This window comes from Phocoena sinus, chromosome 3 (genome assembly GCF_008692025.1).
Source record: "Phocoena sinus isolate mPhoSin1 chromosome 3, mPhoSin1.pri, whole genome shotgun sequence".
In the NCBI taxonomy this organism is placed as follows: Eukaryota; Metazoa; Chordata; class Mammalia; order Artiodactyla; family Phocoenidae; genus Phocoena; species Phocoena sinus.
Window position 1 is genome coordinate 74,054,383 of NC_045765.1, and position 23,124 is coordinate 74,077,506.

The following is a 23,124-nucleotide window of genomic DNA, read 5'->3' on the forward strand; positions in this document are numbered from 1 at the left end:
CCCAATCTCCCAAGTTATCACTCCCCCACCATTTCCCCCCTGGTAGCTATAAGTTTGTTTTCTACATCTGTGGCTCTATTTCTGTTTTGTAAAGAAGTTCATTTGTATCATTTTTTTTCAGATTCTGCATATAAGTGATATCATATGATATTTGTCTTTATCTGACTTACTTCACTCAGTATGGCAGTCTCTAGGTCCATCCATGTTCCTGCAAATGGCAGTATTTCATTCTTCTTTATGGCTTAGTAATATTCCATTGTATATATGTACCACATCTTCTTTATCCATTCCTCTTTTTTTTTTAAGTGCATAAATCTTTTTTTTAATAAATTTATTTATTTAATTTATTTTTTTTGGCTTTGTTGGATCTTTGTTGCTGTGTGCAGGCTTTCTCTAGTTGCAGTGAGCGGGGGCTAGTCTTCATTGCAGTGTGCAGGCTTCTCATTGCAGTGTCTTTTCTTGTTGCAGAGCACAGGCTCTAGGCACGCAGGCTTCAGTAGTTGTGGCACATGGGCTCAGTAGTTGTGGCTCGCAGGTGCTACAGTGCAGACTCAGTAGTTGTGCCGCATGGGCTTAGTTGCTTCACGGCATGTGGGATCTTCCCGGACCAGGACATGAACCTGTGTCCCCTGAACTGGCAGGCAGATTCTTAACCACTGCACCACCAGGGAATCCCCCATTCCTCTGCTGATGGACATTTAGGTTGCCTCCATGTCCTGGCTATTGTAAACAGTGCTGCTATGAACATTGGGGTGCATGGTTTTCTCCAGATGTATGCCCAGTAGTGGGATTGCTGGATCATATGCTAACTCTCTTTTTAGTTTCTTAAGGAACCTCCATACTGTTCTTCGTAGTGGCTGTATCAATTTACATTCCCACCAACAGTGCAAAAGGGTTCCCTTTTCTCCACACCCTCTCCAGCATTCATTGTTTGTAGATTTTTTGTTGATGGCCATTCTAACCAGAGTGAGGTGATAACTCATAGTTTTGATTTGCATTTCTCTAATAATTAGTGATGTTGAGCATGTTTTCATGTGCTTTTTGGCCATCTATATGTCTTCTTTGGAGAAATGTCTATTTAGATCTTCCTCTTTGCATTTATATCCTAATTGGAGCAGTTGAGCTTCTTGGATGTGTAGATCAACGTTTTTCATCAATGCCATTGTTCCTTCAATTATTTTTTCTGCTTCTTTCTCTCTCCTCTCTTTCTGGTATGCCCATTACATAAAAGCTGGTGTACTTAATGGTATTTCACATTTCTCTGAGCCTCTTCATTCTTTTTCTTCACCTTTTTTCTTTCTGTTCTTCAGACAGAGATAGATTGATCGATCTTCAAGCTTTTTAATTTTAATTCTGCCACTTCAAATCTACTGTTGAGACCCTCTAGTAAATTCTTCATTTCAGTTATTGTACTTTCAGTTCCAGAACTACTTCTATTTGGTTCTTTTTTTATATAATTTCTATTTATAGATTTCTTTCTCTCTTTTTTTTTTTTTTTCTGAGCCACAACACGCAGCTTGCAGGATCTTAGTTCCCCGACCAGGGACTGAACCCATGCCCCCTGCAGTGGAAGTGCGGAGTGCTAACCACTGGACCACTGGGGAATTCCCCAATTTTTCTCTATTTGATGAGACATTGTCATCATACTTTACTTCTTTACACACTTTACTTCTTTAAGCATGGTTTTCTTTAGTTCTTTGACTATATTCACAATAAATGCTTTGAAGTCTTTTCCTATTAAGTCTTCTCAAAAGCAATCTCTGTTGCCTGCTTTGTTTTGTTTTTTCGTATATATGGATCATACTCTTTTATTTCTTTCAGATCTTGTAATTTTTGTTGATAACTAGATACTTTAGATAACACATTGCAGCAACTCTGGATACTGAGACCCCTTTCCCCTTCCAGGGCTTGTTGTTATTGTTAACTTGTTTATTTGTTTAGTGACTTGGCTAGACTATTTAAGTACATTTCCCCCACAGTGTGCAGACTCTGATGTTGCTCCTCAGAGGGTACAGCCTTGGGCAAGCACAGTCAGCCTGGGATGACAATGGTTTTAGCAGGGCTCTGTGTGACTGTCTCTCCCTGATCTCTCTGTTAAACTGTCCAGCTGTTCAGCTTCACAAATTGACAGATGACTGTTCTATTATTTTCAACAGTGCCCTGGGGCATAAATTGTTCCACAATCTGATCCAATTAAAGTCATGCCTTTTTGGAGGTGTAGTCTTTGAGGCCAGTCCTTGAGGCTTGTTATGATCCCATGATGACTCTTCTTAGTTGTCTTTCCATGGTTCTCTCTGGCAAATTTCTAGTTGGACTAGTTTAGTTTACTGCTTTCATGGAGCTACCAGCCTCCTCTTGATTATCACTAAAGTAACACTGTTTTTGAAACCATCCTTACTTTTGAGCTTCCAAATACTTGGTACCAAAATGAGTCAGTTTCCATGGGAAGAGCTTCAGAGCTCTCTATATTATTATAGCCTGCCTTGCCCCCCAGGCCAAACCTCTGCACTACTGCAACGGACATGAGGGCAAGCATCGTGGCCCACTTCTCTCCAAGTGACATCCTCACTTTACAAGAAGAGTCCTAGGCAAGGGAGGAGCTTCTGGTCTTCTCAGCTTGCCTCTAGTAGCAGGGGACCACCACCCTATGAGCAGGCTGGGCAAGAGTTATCAGGGCACTAGTGTTCTCAGCCTGCCACGGTGGAACACAGTCTCCACCCTACAAGTAGGGGCGGGGTGGAGGAAGACAGCCCCGTAACTCTCAGCCACTTTTACCTGGAATTGAGCTTCTGAAACACAAGCTGGGGCTGGGGAGCCGGTGTGGAGGTAATAGGAAAAATGAGTGGGCTGGTCCTCCTAGGAAGACAGTGCGGCCCTATTCTGGGAACTGAGGGCAGAGGTAAAAGCTAGGTTAAATTGATGTAAAATCCAATTTACAAAATATTTTTAGGAAAAAAAAATATGTTTTTGGATAGAATTTGAGAACTAAAGAGTAACTAGAATTGTTTTATACAAGAGAAATGCTCAAGTCATTTAATGAATGATGATTTGCATTTATTCAAGGATCACTTGTATGTGTCAGGTTTTTCTAAAGAGTTTTGGATGCAGGCAAAGTTTGCATAAGAAAGCAAAGATATTCCCATAGTTACCTCAGCTACATTACACTTACGTCAGCCAGACTTTTCTATATATAACATATGTTATATATTAAAATATACAAATATAAACAGCATTTCAAATCCAAGGAACACATTCTGATTCAAAGAAGTGTGGATTACTGAAGCCCTACTCTATGAAATTACACATATGGTAAGTTCAAAATACAGATAAGGATCCTTAATGACACATGTATCTCGCTTATGAAGTCATAGCCTACCTTAGCTTTGTCTGACGTCCGTTTTCCACCAAAGCCTCCAGAGCCAACAACAAAGATGGAGAACTGATTATAACATATAAGTTCCTCCCCAGAATAAGAGTAGACTGAAAAGTAAATGAAAGAAAAAAAGAAAAGAGGTTATTACCAAAAGACATAACTAGTTACCCAATATATGATCAACAATCCTTTGAAAAGTTTCAGAAACAAAATCCAATTACTAAAAGGCTTTGCAATTTAAAGACACCCAAGTTTGGGATACAGAGCACTCATTTTAATCACTCACTACCAGTCTCTGGAAGGCAGAGAGAAGAGGATCTTGACAAACCCTTTCTTGACTATGAAACAGCAGTTCATCTCACCTCTTCTTAAAGTTCCCCAACTGCCTTTCATATTTCAATTCTCTCCTCCTCAAACCTTTCAAACAATTCCACTATAAAATGCAGACTAACGCACATGAAAAGATGCTCATCATCGCTAATTATTAGAGAAATGCAAATCAAAACTACAATGAGGTACCACCTCATACTGGTCAGAATGACCATCATTAAAAAGTCTACAGATAACAAATGCTGGAGAGGGTGTGGAGAAAAGGGAACTCTCCTACACTGTTGATAGGAATGTAAATCGGTACAGCCACTATGGAGGTTCCTCAAAAAACTAAAAATAGAATTGCCATATGATCCAGCAATCCCACTCCTAGGCATATACCCAGACAAAACTATAATTCAAAAAGATGCATGCACCCCTACGTTCATAGCAACACTACTTACAATAGCCAAGACATGGAAACAACCTAAAAGTCCATCAACAGATGAATGGATAAAGAAGATGTGATACACACACACACACACACGCACGCGCACGCGCACACACACACACACACACACACACACACACACGGGAATATTACTCAGCCATAAAAAAGACTGAAATAATGCCATTTGCAGCAACACGGATGCACCTAGAGATTATCATACCAAGAGAAGTCAGAAAGAGAAAAATACCATATATCACTTATATGTGGAATCTAAAATATGACACAAATGAACATATCTACAAAACAGGAATAGACTCAGAGATATAGAGAACAGACTTGTGGTTGCCTAGGGGAAAGGAAGGTGGTGGAGGGATGGATTGGGAGTTTGGGATTAGCAGATGGAAACTATTATATATAGGATGGATAAACAACAAGGTCCTACTGTATTGCACATGGAACTATATTCAATATCCTGTGATAAGCCATAATGGAAAAGAATATGAAAAAGAATGTATATATGTATAACTAAATCACTTTGCTGTACAGCAGAATTTAACACAACATTGTAAATCCACTAAAATTCAATAAAATTTAAAAATTAAAATAAAATACAGATAACCACACTCCCAAATTTTCAAACATTCTGCTGAAGTCCTCAATAGAGCCTGGAATGTAAAAGAAGAAATAAGTGAGAATGAAGGTATAAGCTTCAGGAGGGCAGGATCATGGCTTTTTTGCTCACCATCATATTCCCAGCAATTAGAACAGTAACTGGGACAGAAAAGGCACCTAATAAATAGGTATTAAATTAATTAGTAAATCAATGAACAAACGATGTGATTGAGCAAGTTAGTGAATAAGTAAGCAAGTAATGAATGAAAGACAGCTGTCCCTCTTTCCACTGACTACTTTCCTGGTGACAGTTTGAGCATCACCTAAATCACCAGCACTGTAAAACTAGGAATATGATTTTGAATTGTATAATAAGGAAAACTATAATTCTAACAAAAAATAACGGAAGTCATGGTGATTTGTATTTAAAATAAGACTTTTACCCTTATTACACAGAAAATTGGATATCTAATTCCGTCTATATTTTATCTACAGATTCTAATACATTATTATCCATTACCAAGCTGTAGCTAAATAAATGCAGTAGATCAAGAAAGAAGAGTAAAAATTAAAGCTAAGGTTACTGCAGAACTTTTTTGTGGTAGACATTTGGTAGAATGGTGAGAAGACTAAAAGAAAACTGGGTGAGTTGCAGCCAAATGTCAGCCAATATTTGAAATGGTTAGAAAATACAACAATCTTAAAAAAGAAAGAAGAGGGATAAGGAGGAAGAGGGAAAGAGAGAGAACAGACACATGTTCTACGTGTCTATGATGAAATACATAGTTTACTTTGTAAACTATGAGTTAACAAAAACAATGTAGTAGAAAAATATTTAAGAGCATTAAAAATGTTCTCAATATATTATTAAGTAAAAACAAGGCAAGTTCCAAAACAACATATTCAGTATAACCTCCTGTATATTTAGAACAAAAATTATAAAGCCTATATTCCAAATACCAGACAATATTAAACTTTCCACTGCTATTTCCAAAATTTTTTATAATGCTTATCTATTTCTATTGTTCTTAAACTTTAAAACAAATAAATTCTAAGCAATGTATCTTTAGCTTATGTTTAAATACTAGTATTTCAACATTCATTAAACTACTATAATCTTTTTTTCCACTGCAAATAAAATGTGGCTATGGTGTTTAAACCACATTATAAGTTCAATAGGTTTGAATATGCAAGGTTAAGAACCTAACTACAATTTATAAGAATGATTCAGGGGTCAAATATGTTCCAAGTTCCAAAGAGCTAACATAGAAAAGAGTATCTACAACATAGCCTAATTATCAATTGAGGGCAGTCTATGTATTCATTCCTGCCAAAAACATAATCTAGGAAGCATAATTCTCCTCTATGCTTGCTATACCAGTCACATTTCTCACCTCTGTGCTTTGGTTATGTTGTTACAAATCCCCTGAAATGTCCCACTCTCTGGACCACCCCCTCCTCCCTTATTTTCTAAAAAAGCTTGTGAATTTTTAGAACACTAATCTTGCTTTCTCACAATTGGAAGATAAATAGAAACTTATTCATCAACTTCTGTGATAAAGTATTGTATTACATACAAAGTCTATGAATCTAACAATATTATTATAAGAACTAGAAATGAGTTACCATCCATAAGAATTATTAAACCGGATCCTTTATCCAGGACATCAGCAACAACTGCTTCACATTTTAATTTTCCTAAAATGGAAAGTAAAATAATAAATAAATAATAAATAAACAAATAAGGAGACTGTTTTAAAGATCGTAAGTTATATGAAGACATGAGAGAAATTAACATAACTTCCACTGTAAGTTCAGCAAAACTAAAAAATCATGATTTAGAATAATTTTCAATATAATGTTGAATCATAAACATTAAAAGCAATCAGAATACCTGAATCACCAAATTTGAAACATCAATAATTCTGATAAATTAGGCTGTAAAAAGTAACAATTTTCAATCATTCAATGAACACTTGTTAAGCGTACAGCCAACACCATCTACCCCATTCCTTCTCAAATCTCTACTCTACGGGCTTCAATTAGACAGTGTTTCTTTCTAACTACTCCGTTCTTTTAGGGACTGTCCCATTATTTAACTGGTAATGTTAAATCTTGATGGATTAACAATTGTTTGGGAGTGAACTCATAATCTTTTTTCTCCAAGCTGTTTTTCTCTTTTGTTCCCTATACGAATGAATGGTACTATCCACCCAACTGCCAAGCCAGAAACTTCAGCATGACCCCTGCCTCAAAAAATAGTGTCTAAGTATGTGGCAAGACTTGAGTATGCAGAGACTGGGAGAAGCTAGATTATATGAAAAGTTTCTGATTTCATCCTGAAGTCTATGAACAGCCATCTGGGGTTTTTAATAGAGAAGTGACAAATACACTTGCATTTTGGAAATAATATTCTGGCTACAGTGAGAAAAGCAGACCTGAAGGGAGCAAGAATGGAGGCAGAGAGAACACTTAGAAAGTGAGAGATGACGGTGGTCGAAGTGAGGTGGACAGAAATAGGATTCTAAATGTATTGAAGGGAGAGAAGCAAAGAACTTGGTACCTGCCTAGGTGTGAAAGATGGTAAAAGAAACGCTAAGGATAAATAGATTGCTGTCACTTTCACCTCCTAAATCTCGCTCTGCTTCTCCCACTTCTCTCCATCTCTCCACCACCACCTTAGCCTAAGCTACCATCATTTCATCTGAACTACCACAACAGACTTCTAACGAGGTACCTGCATGTCCACTCTGACCAACTTTAAAACCTGCTCTCCTATTATGTCTGAAGTTATTTTTTCCCAAAGTCAACCTGATTACCAACCTGGTTATGCCAAATCCTTCTATTTTAAGTTCTAATGGTATCATGTATGTTTCATCTGTAATGTTTAGCACATATAGTTGCAAGTGTACATTTATTTGTGTGGCTTTTTGATTATTGGCTGCCCTCCCCACCAACTAGGTTATATGCTCCATGAGGGCAGAGTCCAGATTTGCTTCCATTCTCCATTTATTCACAACCCTAGCAGAAAGCCTAGAAGTTAGGAAGTAATCAATAAATAATTGTCAAATTGCTGATGATCTCTTCAGGTGATCAACTCCACATCCAATGAAACACCAAGCCCACTCCCTACATATCGCTATAATTTCTCCACTTATATCCATCCTCATGCCCACAATCCTATTCAATCAACCACGGTCTCTAACCTAGATTATTACAACAGTCTCTTACAAAATCTCCTTCTCTCTATCTCATTCCCTTAGAATCCAAGCATTACAAACATGAGCCAGAGTTGATGCTTTCTAAAATCCACGTTTGATCATATAATTCTCTCCTTTCAGTCCTTCAGTGGTTATCTATTGTCTTTAAAATAAAAGCCAGACTTCTTCACCTGACCACACACTGCACACTGCCTCAGATAAAAAAGAGCTGTGTGAAAACTTAGGCTGTAACACTAAACGGAAAACTCAAACTGAGATGGTGGAGCAGGAGAACACGGAACTCACCTCCCCCCCGACAAACACATCAAAAATACATCTACACGTGGAACAATTCTCCCTGAAAATTAAGTGGAGACGACCAGAAAGACCTGTACAACCAAGACTGTAAGAAAGACCCACAGGTAACTGGGTAGAAAGGGAAGAAAAGCGAGCAGGTCAGGACCTGTGCCCCTGAGAGGGGACTCAGAGGAAAAAGGAGATTACACAGGAAGATACCTTCCCTGGGGAGTGAGCACTTCAAGCCACATATTGGGCACCCCAGCCCTGGTGTCCAACAGAGGGAACACGAGTCCCCTTGGCTGGCTGCAGGGCCAGTGAGATTAACAGGAGGGCTGTGGGAAGCCTGGACTCCGGGAGCATGTGAACACTTATGTGCTCCTGAGGCAGGGCAGAGAGGGCAGACTGAAACCACTTGGGTAGCTGACTGGTTGCCTACAACTGCCCTGGTCCCCAGCCTGAGCTGAGAGAACACACCAGCACCATTTGCCTCGTGTTGCAGCTTCACACTCTGGGCTGCCGTGATTGAGGAAAAGGCTCAGCCATGAGACACTGAGGAGGTTCAAACCCTAAGTGGCAACTGAGTGGCGAGGGGGCAGCCATTATTGGTGACTGCACAGGGGCTCCAGATCTCTGATGGTGGCCATGCCAAACAAAATCCATGCTCCGACCCTCACTGACTACCCACCCCAGCCCCTCTCGCTCCACCACTGCACCCCTCTGGGGTAAGGGTGCCAGTGCTGGGAGGGGGGGAAAGCACACACTTAATGGAAATTTAGCCAGCTCAGACCCGACCCTCAGGGCTTCTGCTCCAGCAACTTGGGACCTGCCCCCGCACCAAATAGTGGGGTAACAGCCACTAAGCAGAGGGGAAGCTCTACCTAACATCTAGCTTGGCCCTACTCCTCCATCTCCGGCCCCACCCCCTACCAAGATGACAGCTGCCAGCACACCTTGAGAAAAGACATAAATTGTGCTCACATCAAATCCAGCTCTCCCATCAATGCCACTGGGCACACGCAGACTGTATAGGGACACGCCCACAAAAGAACACCCCTTCTAGACCACCATAGGTAACTATTTCACCAAATTTCAATAGATAAAGAAATAGATAAGCAAAATGAAAAGACAGAGGAATCTGTTTCCACTGAAAGAGCAAGAGAAAACTCCTGAAAAAGACAACTAATGAAATAGAAATAAACAATTAACCAGATAAAGAATTCAAAGCATTAGTAATAAGAATGCTAACTGAATTAGGGAAAAGAATAGCTGAATACAGTGAGAGTTTTAACAAGGAACTAGAAAATTCTGAAAAGAACCAATCAGAACTGAAGAATACAACAACTGAAAAGAAAAACACACTAAAAGGAATTAACAGCACACTAGGTGATACAGAAGAACACATAAGTGATCTGGAATATGGAAATCACCCAATCAGAACAGCAAAAAGAAAAAAGATGAGAACATTTTAAGGGATCTTTGGGGTAACATCATGCATACCAACATTCCATTATAGGGGTCCCAGAAAGAGAAGAAAGGGAGAAGGGGGTAAAAATATATTTAATGAAATTATGGCTGAAAATTTCCTAAGTCTGAAGAAGAAAACAGATATCCATGTACAGGAAACACGGAGGGTCCCAAACAAGATGAATCCAAACAGACCCGCACCAAGACATAGCATAATAAAAATGGCAAAACTTAAAGAGAGAATTCTAGAGGCAGCAAAAGAAAAGCAAAGAGCATATACAAGGGAATGCCCATAAGGCTATCAGCTGATTGTTCTGCAGAAACTCTGCAGGCCAGAAGGGAGTGGCATGGTATATGCCTGACATGCACATAAATAACTTATAGTTTATTTAGGTTGCTCTATGCCAGTTTAACACATTGACACAGTTTGGAAGGTTAGTCAGAAAATAAAACGATCAAGAACTCACCTGCTCTGGGAAGTGGTTTATATAACTCCAGGTACTGCTCCCCATGAAGAACCTGCGTTAGGGTAAGCAAAATTTTATTAGTAGACTTTCTTCTTCCACAGCTTCTTCTGTGGATACCGCTAATCACAAGTGGCATTTCACTGTCCACGTGACTACTTCCCCCAAATTATCTGTCTCAATTTGGCTCCCACTTCTTAATTATATGATTCAGAAATAATCAGTCCCCCAATCTAAAGACTGTCAGCTCTCTAGAATAGAAGAGATACATTTGTGTTCTTTCTTGACATTCATAAATTTTTGTTGACTGATAACTGTGGATTATTTGCCAATGGAGACACTAAACTAGGCGTATTTCCAGTGTTCATCACTGTGCCTGGAACATAGCAGGTATCCAGTAAATATCTATTGAATAAAAATGAACAAATAGGTCAGTACTAGAAAAGTAATTTCAGGTCACACCTGCCAAATACAAATGACACAACCAAAACATTAATATAAATCTTACAACCACATTCAAGTAAAAGCAATGTCAACATTTCCTTAGTGTAAGAGTAAATACTAAAGACCCTGTGCAACTTCATAGCCACTTAACCTCAATGTATCAAAGCAAGAATATAAAAATATATGTAGGAATACTACAGGACAGTAAAAACAAAACCTGACCCATATATCCGAATGACCACACTCAACTGCTACGGGACAGTTTAATTCCCAGTCTTCCTCAGAACCCAGAAGGGAAAAAGAAAAGGGGTGAGGGTAGTGATGGGAGGACAAATGAAGGACTGCCTCACTATGATACGACCTGGAAGCTCAAGGTTAGGAAGACTGGGATTCAGATCCCAAGACGGCTATCATTCCCAGGGACAGATTTTGAACACTATTCATGATTTCCAACTCCTTCCAACTCTGAGGAAGAATTCTGAAACATTTACTTTAATTGTTTGTACCGACATTACCCAAACAGAAGAACTGTATGCAACGAATACCACGGGAGAGTGACTAAAGCGACAAACTGCCTGGCATCTATCTCTTGCCTCCCTCCCTACTTCATCGAATACTTTAATAAAATAACCGGAGATTCTCATAGATTCAGAGCAGCAATGAGCTAATCAATCCTCCAGTAAATGGGTTCTCCAATCAGTCAAAATCACAGAAACCAGTTCAAAAGTCTACGATTCAACAGTTATCAACTGGACTCATGGCCTGACCCTTACTTCAAGAAATAAAATAACCCCAAAGCCTTCTCACAGTTGTTTGCTCCTTCCTCCTTGGAACAATTTATTCACTTTGCTTCTCAAATACCACATTCTCCTGATACGCCTCATACCTCACCGGCCACTCCTTCCCAGTCTCTCTTGCTAACTCCTTCTCATCTCTTCAACCTCTCACCAAACTCAGGCTTTTTTCGCTACTTACATTCACACATTGGTGATTTCACCCAGTCTCATGTCTTTAATCTCACTTAAATGCTACAAATCCCAGTAGAGCCTCTCCCGCAAACTCTAAACTCACACATTTAACTGCCCACTTTATATCTCCACTTGAATGTATAATAGGCATCTCAGATCTGTCCAAAACCAACTCCTGATCATCCCCACCTTAAAGTGATTGTATGTATCTATTTTATTATACATAGTAATATGTCATATGTAACTACTATACATATTAAATACATTGTACATAATTAATTATGAATATACGGGTATATATGCATATATATCATCCCAGTTAACCTGACCAAAAACCTTCAGCCCTGACTCCTCTTTCTTTCCATGCATATCCAGACTAGTGCTGGAATTACCATAATAAACTCCAAACTGGTTTCCCTGCTTCCATGCTTGGCTCCCATAAATCTATTCTCCACAGAGGAGCAAAAATGAGCCTGTGAGTGAACACAGCCAGATCATACCACTCCTCAGTTCAAAGCACTATAAATGGCCTCCCATGTTAATCAGAGTATGAGTTGAAATTCTTATGATGACTACAAGGCCCTCTTCTCCTACCGCTGCCCCCTTGCTCATTCTATAGCTGTATCAACCAAAAGCAAGGTAAGTATGCACCTGCCTCGGGGCCCTTTACACCTGTTCTCTCTGCTTCAAATATTCTTCGCTCTTGCTCCTTCATCACTATCGTCAGGTAAGGATTATCATACCCATTTTATAGATAAGGAAACTGAAGCTTAGAGAAGTTATTAACTCTTGGTCAAATAGCATGTAATGGCAGAGAGAGAATTAATAACATGCCAGGGTTACGGACTGTACATAATTACTGTTGCCGTCTTTTTGCTTGCCTTTTCAACGAACTCTCTACCCTTTTTTTCTTTTTAAGAAAAATTGAAAGACATGCTAAATCTTTATTCTTGAATCAACCACTATAAACTATTTTATTAAGACACCACACACACACACACACACACACACACACACACACACACACACAGAGTATGTGACATTTACCAATCATATTTAAAGGAAGAGAAGAAGAGCAAAATAAAGGTTTCTTATTATGCATACCTTTGCCAAGTTGACTGAAAGCCCAGGAATCTCTGCTAATCCTCCACCCATTATAGATTTCTGAGCTAGAATAACTCCAAAGGTCGGCAAACAGGAGAAATCAGAACTCCCTTCATAAATAAACTTCAAATCTTTCGGCTCCTTGATTGATGCTCCCACTCCAAGGGCATACATAATAGTGTCCAGTTCCGTATAAGAAGAAGAAAATGGAGGAAGTTTATGGCCAATAGCTCCAGCCTATGGAACAATTGTAGAAAATTATTTTTTCACTGATATTCTTGTCAAATCTTTAAATTTCTGACTTTTCAAAACTATTAACTGCTACACACTTAGCTTTGTGAATAGAATGTCATTTTAGTGAATCTGATAGGGTATCATAATTGTTTCACTATATTTTCTTAATAAAATCAATTGTATGGAAAAAGACTTCATTGACAAATAAGTACTTTTTTCTTGTCCACTTCTTGTTAACAGATAGTATATCTCATTTTCAACTTTCCTGTCTCTGATGATGGAAAAGCCTATTAATACAGTGACTGTTAGCTACTCAAAATTACAAAAAATAAAAAAATTATTATAAACAGGGATAATGAATGGCTCTATAAGATCTATTTTATAAAAGTCAGTATAAACAGATGAGCAAAACACTGCTTAATGCTTGTAAATCAGACTCCCTCATAATGGTTTTGGTTATAATTAGATTTTACTGTAAGCTCCTACCTAGGACTGTCCTTTATCTAACTGGATATTGTATTTTTCTATTTAGTGATGACATGCCTAGCCAATTTGTGAAGCATATGTTAGGTTATAAAAGAATCATGTCCAATTTTTGATCACTTTCATTCTAAAGCAAGAGTCGGCAAACAACAGCTGAGAATTAAAAATGGTTTTTACATTTTTTTAAGAGTGGTCTAAAAAAAGAAAAAGAAGATTATGTGTCAGAAACAGTACGTGGTCCATAAAGCCTAAAATATTTACCATCTGGCCCTTTACCAAAAAAGTTTGCCAACCCCTACTCTAAAGTAAAATCACATTTATAAACTGATCATATTCTCAGGGTTACAATTAGATTGTTTATTTCATCACTATGTCTCCCCTGAGTCAAACACCATAACTGAATGTGTCAAATGACTTATTTTTTATTATTTATGCACTATAATTTTTTTTTTTAAAAAAGAAGTACTGGAGATAGGTAATCAGCAAACTTCACAAGAGCTATAACCACAGCTCTACTAGAATTTCTGACACAATGGGAGACTTTTTACTTTGCAGCCATGTTGAAATATTTCCAAAATACAATCTATCAATGCTTTTCCTTAAAAGAAATGACTCAAAAGAGGCACTAAGTTAAATATCCTTTTCTAAAGAGTTAGAAAGCGACTGAAGGACGATTTTAAAAAATGCTCCAAAACACAAAAAAGACACTTGTTTATTACACTGAAGAAGAGAAAGTAAAAGTTACATTTAATATTTTAGCCTTATGTTCATTCAAATTTTATAAACATTCAGTACATGTTCTATAAAGTTTTATGGTCACTCACCTTTCCTATTTAACAATAAATTAATAGCTTGGAAAAGTATTTTTTGCATAAAAGAAAAGGAAAGAAAAGAAAAAAGTCTCCAGAGAAGGCAAAGCACTAGGCTTTCTCTTCCACTTACAAATCCTGATGTAGCTGTTGATGTCGCACTACTGGTATGATTTGCCGAAACTCCTCCATCTGAATCTATTTTATTTAAAGCTTCAATTATACCACCAATTGATTCTAAAAAAAGGAATAAATAACAATAATAATGCTTTTTTCCATCAACAGATGAATGGATAAGATGTGGTACATATATACAATAGAATATTACTCAGCCATAAAAAAAGAATGAAATAATGCCATTTGCAGTGACATGGATGGACCTAGAGATTGTCATACTGAGTGAAGTTAAGTCAGAAGGAGAAAGACAAATATCTATGATATCACTTATATGTGGAATCTAAAAAAATGGTACAAATGAACTTATTTACATAACAGAAAGAGAGTTATAGATGTAGAAAACAAACTTATGGTTACCAAGTGGGGAGGGAGACAGGGAGGGATAAATTGGGAGACTGGGATTGACATATACATACTACTATATATAAAATAGATAACTAATAAGAACCTACTGTATAGCACAGGGAACTCTACTCAATACTCTATAATGACCTATATGGGAAAAGAATCTAAAAATCAGTGGATATATGTATATGTATAACTGATTCACTTTGCTATACAGCAGGAACTAACACAACATTGTAAATCAACTATACTCCAATAAAAATTAATTTAAAAAAAAAATCAGTCCCACTATGGAGTGGGAAGAGCAATTTGCATATGTGAAATATCTAGCCAGTTATTTTACAGTGCTATTTAAAGTGACCTACAGGACAAACTTCCAGATTTTTCCTATATAGTTGAACTATATTTCATTTGTACTGAAAAAAATTTTAAATCATGAATGATTCAAGTCAATCAACTTCAGGATAAATAAGGATGAACGAATTGAATTTTCTCTTTAGGATCACTGGAATTTAAATAAGACAGAGTGCTTTGGTAAACCTATTACATAAAGATCATAAAAGCATCATCTTTCAAATATCCTAAAGAGCTAATACTCCCCTGGTGAAATCCAAATAAATGTAAGCTATTTCCAAAAAAAAAAAGCTTTTGTTACAGACGTGACTAAGAAAAGCTACAATGCTTTGGACAATCATTCCTATCTCATCCAGCAAGCCTGCTGCAGAACCTTCACTGGCATTCGTGAACTGACTGCATGATGTCAGGCTATTGCAGGAAAAAATCGTGAAAGACTCTGAATAGACCAAAGACAACTGGGTGTTTCCAACATACTCTCCCCACGTTATGATTCCAAAGAGGCTCTGAGCTTTGCAAAGTCTTTGAGTGATTTTACAACTCTGTAAAGTCAGATCCTTGTCCACAGATGTTCAATTTCCATCTGGTGGAGGGACAACTAATTTTCCTTCTCTCCCCACCATCACCCCTCCTCCAGGATGCAACAATGTCAAGATTACCCCCCAGGTCTCTGTACAGGTAACTGCTCAGAAAACATTACTAAAAATTCTTCCAGAGAAAACCACCGTCATGACCAGTGACTACAGACAGAATTCAGAAGCTGCTATTCTGGAGCCTAAAATGTTAATAAAGGAGATTCACAGAGTATCCACATAGGCCATAAGGTTCCAAAAGCTCTGGGGCCTTTCTAACAAACCTTAGATATATGGGCCTCCTTCTAAACTCAGACAAAAACTATAACTAAACTACAGAATGTGAGATGACCAGGGCTCTCTGCCATTCCTGGTGACACTAGGTAGGTTTCTTGCCTACCAATCCTCCTCTTACCACCCCCTTTAGGCTGCTGCCTAGATGGGAGGCGATTTAACTGAAAGTTAACCTCGGTACAGGCTGGAGGTACTGCACTCAAAGATAGACCACCTGAGTTAACTCTTGGCTCAAACACTGAGAAAGCTTGGGCCACTTACTCAGCTTTTCTGGGATTTAGTTCCATCATCTGTAAAATGAGAATGATGAAATGAGTGCTTGGAAAGTCGTGATTCTACAGAAAGTGTAAGAATTTTTTTCTAACTGTACTTCAAATACTAGGGGTATCTTTTCATTTATAACTATATAATTCATCATTAGCTTTTTCTTTATATTAGTCTAATACTTTTAAGGCAATAAAATGGAATTCTGACCCCAGAGAAGAATTTTTAAGATACTTCTTCCTTTTTCCTTTTCCTAATTTTCATTGATAGGTGACTGCTACTCGTAGACTAAATTTACCTCAAATAACAAAAAAAAGAATACAGAAAATGCTACCGCTAATGACATAACAATCATGTTATCCTCTGATTGAGAAAAGTATAATGAAAATTTCAGTGAGTGTACCAGCAGACAGGAAAGTAACACTGGGATTAAAAAAAAAAAAACAGTCATTTTTCAGATATATTCTTCTATCAAACATTAAATATAATACTAGGAAGGGAAAAAAAAAATTTTTCTGTAAAATAATCCTGATTCATGATCCTTCCCAGAAAGGTCCTTTAAATTTCATATACTATATACATATGTGAGTTATACTAGAAAAAATAATGTGACTTTTATTGGCCATCTCTTCCTGTGGCATATCATAGATGATTCAATAATGCAAGGTAACAAGCATTTACTAAATCCTTTCTATGAGTTCAGCACTATGCTAGCACCAAATACAAAAGGACATACAAGATACATTCTCTGCCTCCAAAGGAACTTATTATGCAGTTAAGAAACCACACACTTATGAAACAAAAGCAGTGGAAAGCAGTCATGATGAGATGCTCAAGTGGTAAGAGTTCAGCTAAGAAAGAGCTGAAGCCCAGAATATGAAGCCCAGAATATCTGGGGAGGTTTTGTTGAACATCTGGGGCTTGAGTTTTTCTAAAGAAGCACCGAGATTAGCAGAGGTGATAAAAGAAATAAGAGGCATCTTAGCAAGGCAGAGAAACAGTAGCAAAGACAAAGTGCTAAAACAAAGCAAAATCTGTTCACTAGAGAGAAAAGACCTAAGCCTAAATAATATAAGACTTAAATAAACTTTTGGGGAAATAAAGAAAAATCAGATCAGATAAGGAGTATGTGATTAGATAAGGCAAGTCTTTGAAACCAACCATCAGATGGGGAATAGATGCATTGAGCACAAATGGGTAAACACCTCCTACCGTCCCCTCAATCACACATATACCAAAAAATCAGGATCATAAGAAAACTGAAAAACTGACAGTGGGAGTAACATACATACCTTAAATTGGAGAGTTCTAATACCTACTGGAGCAGAAAATGTGCTCTTGATGATTTGAGCATCTAAGTTATCACAATTAAGAAGACAATTCCATAAGAGAAGAGAATGCTTTGTTGCCTCTGATTACCCAACAGGACTAAACTGACTTGGGACTCTTTACCTTGAATTCTCTGAGGCTTGGTGGCATTATCAAAGTCACAGATCTTCGTCCAGTTAGCCTTCACCGCCTCAGGAGTCATTGGCTGAGTCCTCTGTCTTACAATGGCTCCAAGGGTCCGCTCCCATCGTACTGGTTATAGAAACAAAACCAAGATAATGAACACATAGTTTAAGAGGGACACAGAAAGTAGAATTCATGAGTCCCCTGAATTTTTTTTTTTAACATCAAGAAAAACGGAATTTGGAAAAAAGATTCTCACTTCTAAAGATTTTTACTACAAATTAGAAAAAAAATAACAAACCCACTAGGATGTCAAATTTCTTTTTCTAATATTTGAAGCTGAAGGGAAAACCTCTCTCTCCTCTGACTATGCCAGATACTACTAAAGGTAGGATGAAATGCTGAATCAGAAAGTTAAATTATATATAATCACACCAAAAGACTGTCTTCATCACCACAGATCACTTAGATAATACACTTCAAGGTAATAGAACAGAATAGAGCTCTGTTGAATAGCAAACTGAAAACTAGTGGTGATAACAGGTCAAAGACTCCAGATAATCAAATTAATGTATCAGAAAACCCTACATAATTCTCCCTTTTCCTCCCTTTGCTCTTCCTCCTTTTCCATGGGAAGTCAACTAGATTGCCCAGATTCACAAAAATCATCATTGCTGCATAAGTTCCATGAAGATAATTTTTAACACTGTTTCTTTTTTAAAAAGCCTGAGGAATAAATAGAACCTTATTTAAACAGAATGGTCAGACTTTGATGATTACTAAATTGAAGGTTTGTCCTGGGGAATGACAGAAGCTTCTAGAGATTTCCTATTGATAAAGTCCCATATACAGCTTTTATTGCAACAACTGATCTTCCTTTCTTAAAAGATGTCTTAAGACACTTAAAAATGTTTGAATAAGTTACTTCATAACTTAGAGAACAGTCATTAATAATACTATACAATATGTTGTAACAATGTCATCCAGTAATGGCAGCCTTTTAAATAATTCAATTAATTTTGATACCAGCATCCAACTGAAAACTTGAATTGGGATACCGGAATGTTCACATTTTTTTTAAACACCATACAGTAATTATCCAATTTGGAGCTCACAAGGTTTAAGAACTGGGGGAAGAGAGGATTTAAGCCAGATGAATTTACTATTGGGCTGAAGGAGAATAATTTCTATAGATCAGCTGCAAGTTCTCTTCTAGAAAGCTGTCCAGTGTGATTTCCCACTGTCTCCTCCTGATGTCTCATGCTCCAAGGAAGAAAAGAATCACTGAGAGAACTGGAGAACTTGCCTACGACACAGCTCTTCCCATCTTCAAAAAATGCCCTCCCTCCCACTCACTACTCTGCTGAACAGGCATGTGGGGTGTCGGAGACATGGGAAGACAAACATCAATATAAAGAGAGACTGCACTGTCTGAAGAAACAGCCAGTTCTGAATAGGACACAACAAATATCGAATAAGCACTGCTAATAGGAAAAAAATTGAAAAGATCCTTGAAAATACCACAGGCCTGCAGGGCAACTTCCATGTTTTAGAAGACCTGTTGCTATAACAATGTTTGAGTTTGACTATGCGTGCACTAAATCCAATGGTTCAGCATTTGACAAAGTCTTTATCCAGCTCTACCTGGATATGCAGTTTTAAAGATATGGAAATAATGTATGGCAAACCAAAAACCAAAAGAGACTTACATTTTCCAATCCATCCTGCTCCAACCTACCAAAAAGAGGAGGAAGAAGTTATACCATCTAATGTGAAATTACTAATAAAATTTTTATGAAATTAACAAAACAGGCAGCTATCTTTTTACGAGTATCAGAATGCTAGATGACAATGGATGAAAATAATGCAGCTCTACAAAAGTCCGTTGGCCCGCATGCCTTTGCACTATTCATGTTATCAGAGTAGAAAAATAAAGCAACACAATATAGCAGAAATGCATGTAGTAGAAAAGCATGACTTTGCACAGAAACCAAGGTGTGATACCAGTTCTTCTACAGACTAGCTGTCTGATCCTGGTTAAATAATTTGACTTCCCTAAACTCAAGATTCCCCTTATGTAAAATCAGGATAATAATACACTCTTCATGAAGTAACCATGAAGGCTAAACAATATAAATACCAAATCTGCCCAGCACATCACTTGAAATACATGGTCTTCTAGAAAGACTTAATGAATAAAAATAAATAAAAAGCAAAGAAAAATAAAGCCAGGGTTTGACTTAATTAACTACATATACTAATTTTAATGAAACACCTTTATATAGAAATAAGGAAAATGACCAAATACATTAATCACCGTACAGAAAGATGACATTTTTTCTAGAAGCCATTCAAGGAAATCCTCAGAAGAAAATGTCTCATGTAAGAAAATCTGTTTGTCATATCTTCAAATACCACAACTACAGTGTTCCACATGCATATAACGGAAGAAACTGTACCAGCAGACAGCACACTTCTCAGTGGCTCTATGCTCAAGGGTATGGCTTTTTAATCACTCATTCTTTTACGGACAATCGGCCTTGATGCTGTCAGAGTAGTTAAAGTGGCAGTGGTACTGATAACAGGCAAGAAAAATATCATCTTTTACTATACTTGGGGAGTGAAGCAACAAGCTGCAAACTCCTCACAGGTGCTAGAAACAACAGCTCCAGTCGATCCAAAAAATCTCTATCTGCCACTCTAGATATCTATCAAAACTTGGCAAACAAAGTGTTAATTTACATTCAGGGTTTAAGTCAGGATATTACACACCTCTCTTACTGTATTTTGTACTCAATCTCACACAGCAAATGTCCCTTACTAAAAATGTTCACAATATAGTAAAATAAAAGAACAACACACAAAACTTCATCTACAGCATTATCCTAGTTATCTGTGTATGTTTGGGGGTGTGTGTAAACTGTATATCTAAAAAAAAAAGCCTATTTGTGTAAAATGCACATCTAATAAAAGACTGGAAAAGAATATCCACAAAAATATTAATAGGAGTTATCTCTCGATAGTGGTAATGTGGGTGATTTTTATTTTCCTCTATATACTCCCCTATATATTTGAAGTTTTCTACAAAAGCATATATTATTTTTGTTCACAGAATTAATAACAAACATAAATGTAAAAGACAAAGAATTTTTTAAAAATTCCTTAATGAGATAAAAAGACAGGCAGACCAAATTTTGAGCTCCACATGGCTTGATATTATTAAATTTCTCTTCTGTAAATCTAGAGTTGTAAAGTTCTTTCCACCTCTAATTTTCCACAATTCACAATCAACGACTGTGATTAAGAAAGCAGAGGCACCTATCTCTGCACAGACATATGTAGACTGTTTTTCATTTACTAAACAGCTTTTTATTCAAATAAATCAGGCTAATATATATCATTCACTTCAAACCGAGCCAGGTAATTTTGCTACCAAGAAATATCTTTGGATGTCATGTATTCCACATGCAACAGGTTTATTATTATATTACCACAGAGAATCAAATAAAGGGGGGTGGTCTAAAATATAACAGTTCATGCTAGAAAAGAAAAAAGAGATCAAACTCAAATGAGGACTAAAAAATGTATAAGTCAGCATAAGGAGATCTAAAGGGACTTTGATTATAGAGTGAAAACTGAACCTCACTGGATGGTAGGATTATGTGTGGTTTTTATTTTTATAGCAAACATGTAAAGCTTTGCAACAGGGAAACAGCAAAGTTTATTTTTAAAGTTAATACAAATAATAAGTTGTGTTTACTGATCTATCATACCCAGACTGAATTCCTGCTATACTGATATAATAGTTAAAATTGAGGGGTGACTGCTCTGTATGCTAAGAGTTTAAAAATATGATCTCCAGCTCTCACAACAAAACCCCAAGAAAACTAAAACTCAGGGAGGTTAATTTGTACAATATTCCAGCGAGCCAGCAATTACCAGAGCAAGAAATCAAAACCTGGCCTGGCTGACTTTAAACCATCACCTCTGTCCTTCCACTTTACTACTCAGCATCTCTAACCAAATGAGACTCTCTGTATCTGACTAAACACATCAAACCAGTCAGTCACATTTTCATTTGACAAGAATATCAGAAATGAAGAACTAGGGAAGAACAATTTACAAAGTTGCTGTTACTTTCTCAAAAAAGGACATTAGTCATACTTGTTCCTTAGTTATAACATATACATAATATTAAAAAATATACAAGTGATACCAACTGATGCAGATTTTTACAAATGTGAACAATTGGAAAACACTAATTTTTGAATCACTTTTTTATATTTAATTACACAAATATTGCTTTGGGAGAAAGTGCAAAGGTGCAGAATACCTCAAACAAGCCACCATTTTCCTCACAACTCTCATGGCAAAGCCAAAGGACCAGGGGTGCCACATAATCTGGCTTCAGAGCTTCCAGAAGATCTGAAATAAACAGCCAAAAAAAAAAAAAAAATCTATCAACAAGAATATATACATATTCAATCAATCATTTTACTTTCTGAAAATTCCTCACTTATAAAATTATAGGTTCAGAGACTTTTTAGATAAACAAGAAAAAAATTAGATATACATAATTAATTAGTATGAACATCCAAGGCTTTTAGAAGAATCTTTTCATCCCAATGGAGACATTCAGGCTTCTAACATAGAAGGCATCAGATATACCTTTCCAAGATGGGTAACGTACAGTTTAGAAGACATGTTAAAGCTGCCTTGGCAAAGACTGGTGAGCAAAGGCATACATAGCATAATGAACTTAGGTACCATTCATTCCCAAAACTATTTTGCTCTCCCAGAAGCTAGAACAGTACAAAACAGCTTTGACAACTGTAATGACAGTAAGATGATGTAAAATGGACCTTGCAACCATTACTGATGAGTCACAAAGTGTAAGAACTATTTTCCTGTTGCATACTTTCTGTGAGCAACTTAACAGAGCAGAAATGTACTACACAAAGAGCATGAACACCTAGATTTTACTGCTGGCCCTGCCATGTAGGCAATTTAGGGCACTGAGCACAGCACTCAACTCTCTTGGACGTGTGTCCGTATCTGTAAGATGGTAATTAAAATGCGTTACCTGCCTATTCTACTAAGTTGTTGCAAGGCTCAAATGAGACACGATTTGTAAATACATCTTATAATCTTTAAAGAATCAAATAAATGTAAATTTTAACTGTGAAGGGGCAAAATATAGTTTTATATTTTAAAATGACAAAGATGACATTTACAGTCCCTGTAAATTAAAGAGCAGCTCTAAAAACCTTTCACTTTACACTATTCCTGAGACCCCAAAAACTGTGACATAATATATACTTGTTGTTTGAATCCACAAAATTTGAAGTAATTTATTACACAGCAGTAAATAACTAATACAGCTTGGGAAGTTAGTTCATGAGTATTCATCCTAAGATTATGTTTCATTTCATGTAAGAAACATGTAAGTCA

At 37.0% G+C, this 23,124-nt stretch overlaps 1 protein-coding gene across 3 annotated transcripts in view; it reads right to left on the minus strand.

Moving 5' to 3' along the window:
• Positions 1–23,124, minus strand: part of HSD17B4 (hydroxysteroid 17-beta dehydrogenase 4) — a 90,774-nt gene that overhangs the window by 40,165 nt on the left and 27,485 nt on the right. For all 3 annotated transcript variants that reach the window (XM_032627898.1, XM_032627900.1, XM_032627899.1), the window contains exons 9-16: positions 22,007–22,098; positions 19,383–19,407; positions 17,674–17,802; positions 14,349–14,452; positions 12,690–12,926; positions 10,177–10,228; positions 6,372–6,443; positions 3,377–3,480 (exon numbers count right to left, since the gene is read on the minus strand). In XM_032627898.1, coding sequence (XP_032483789.1) covers positions 3,377–3,480; positions 6,372–6,443; positions 10,177–10,228; positions 12,690–12,926; positions 14,349–14,452; positions 17,674–17,802; positions 19,383–19,407; positions 22,007–22,098 — 815 coding nt within the window. The remainder of the gene's footprint in view (positions 1–3,376; positions 3,481–6,371; positions 6,444–10,176; positions 10,229–12,689; positions 12,927–14,348; positions 14,453–17,673; positions 17,803–19,382; positions 19,408–22,006; positions 22,099–23,124) is intronic.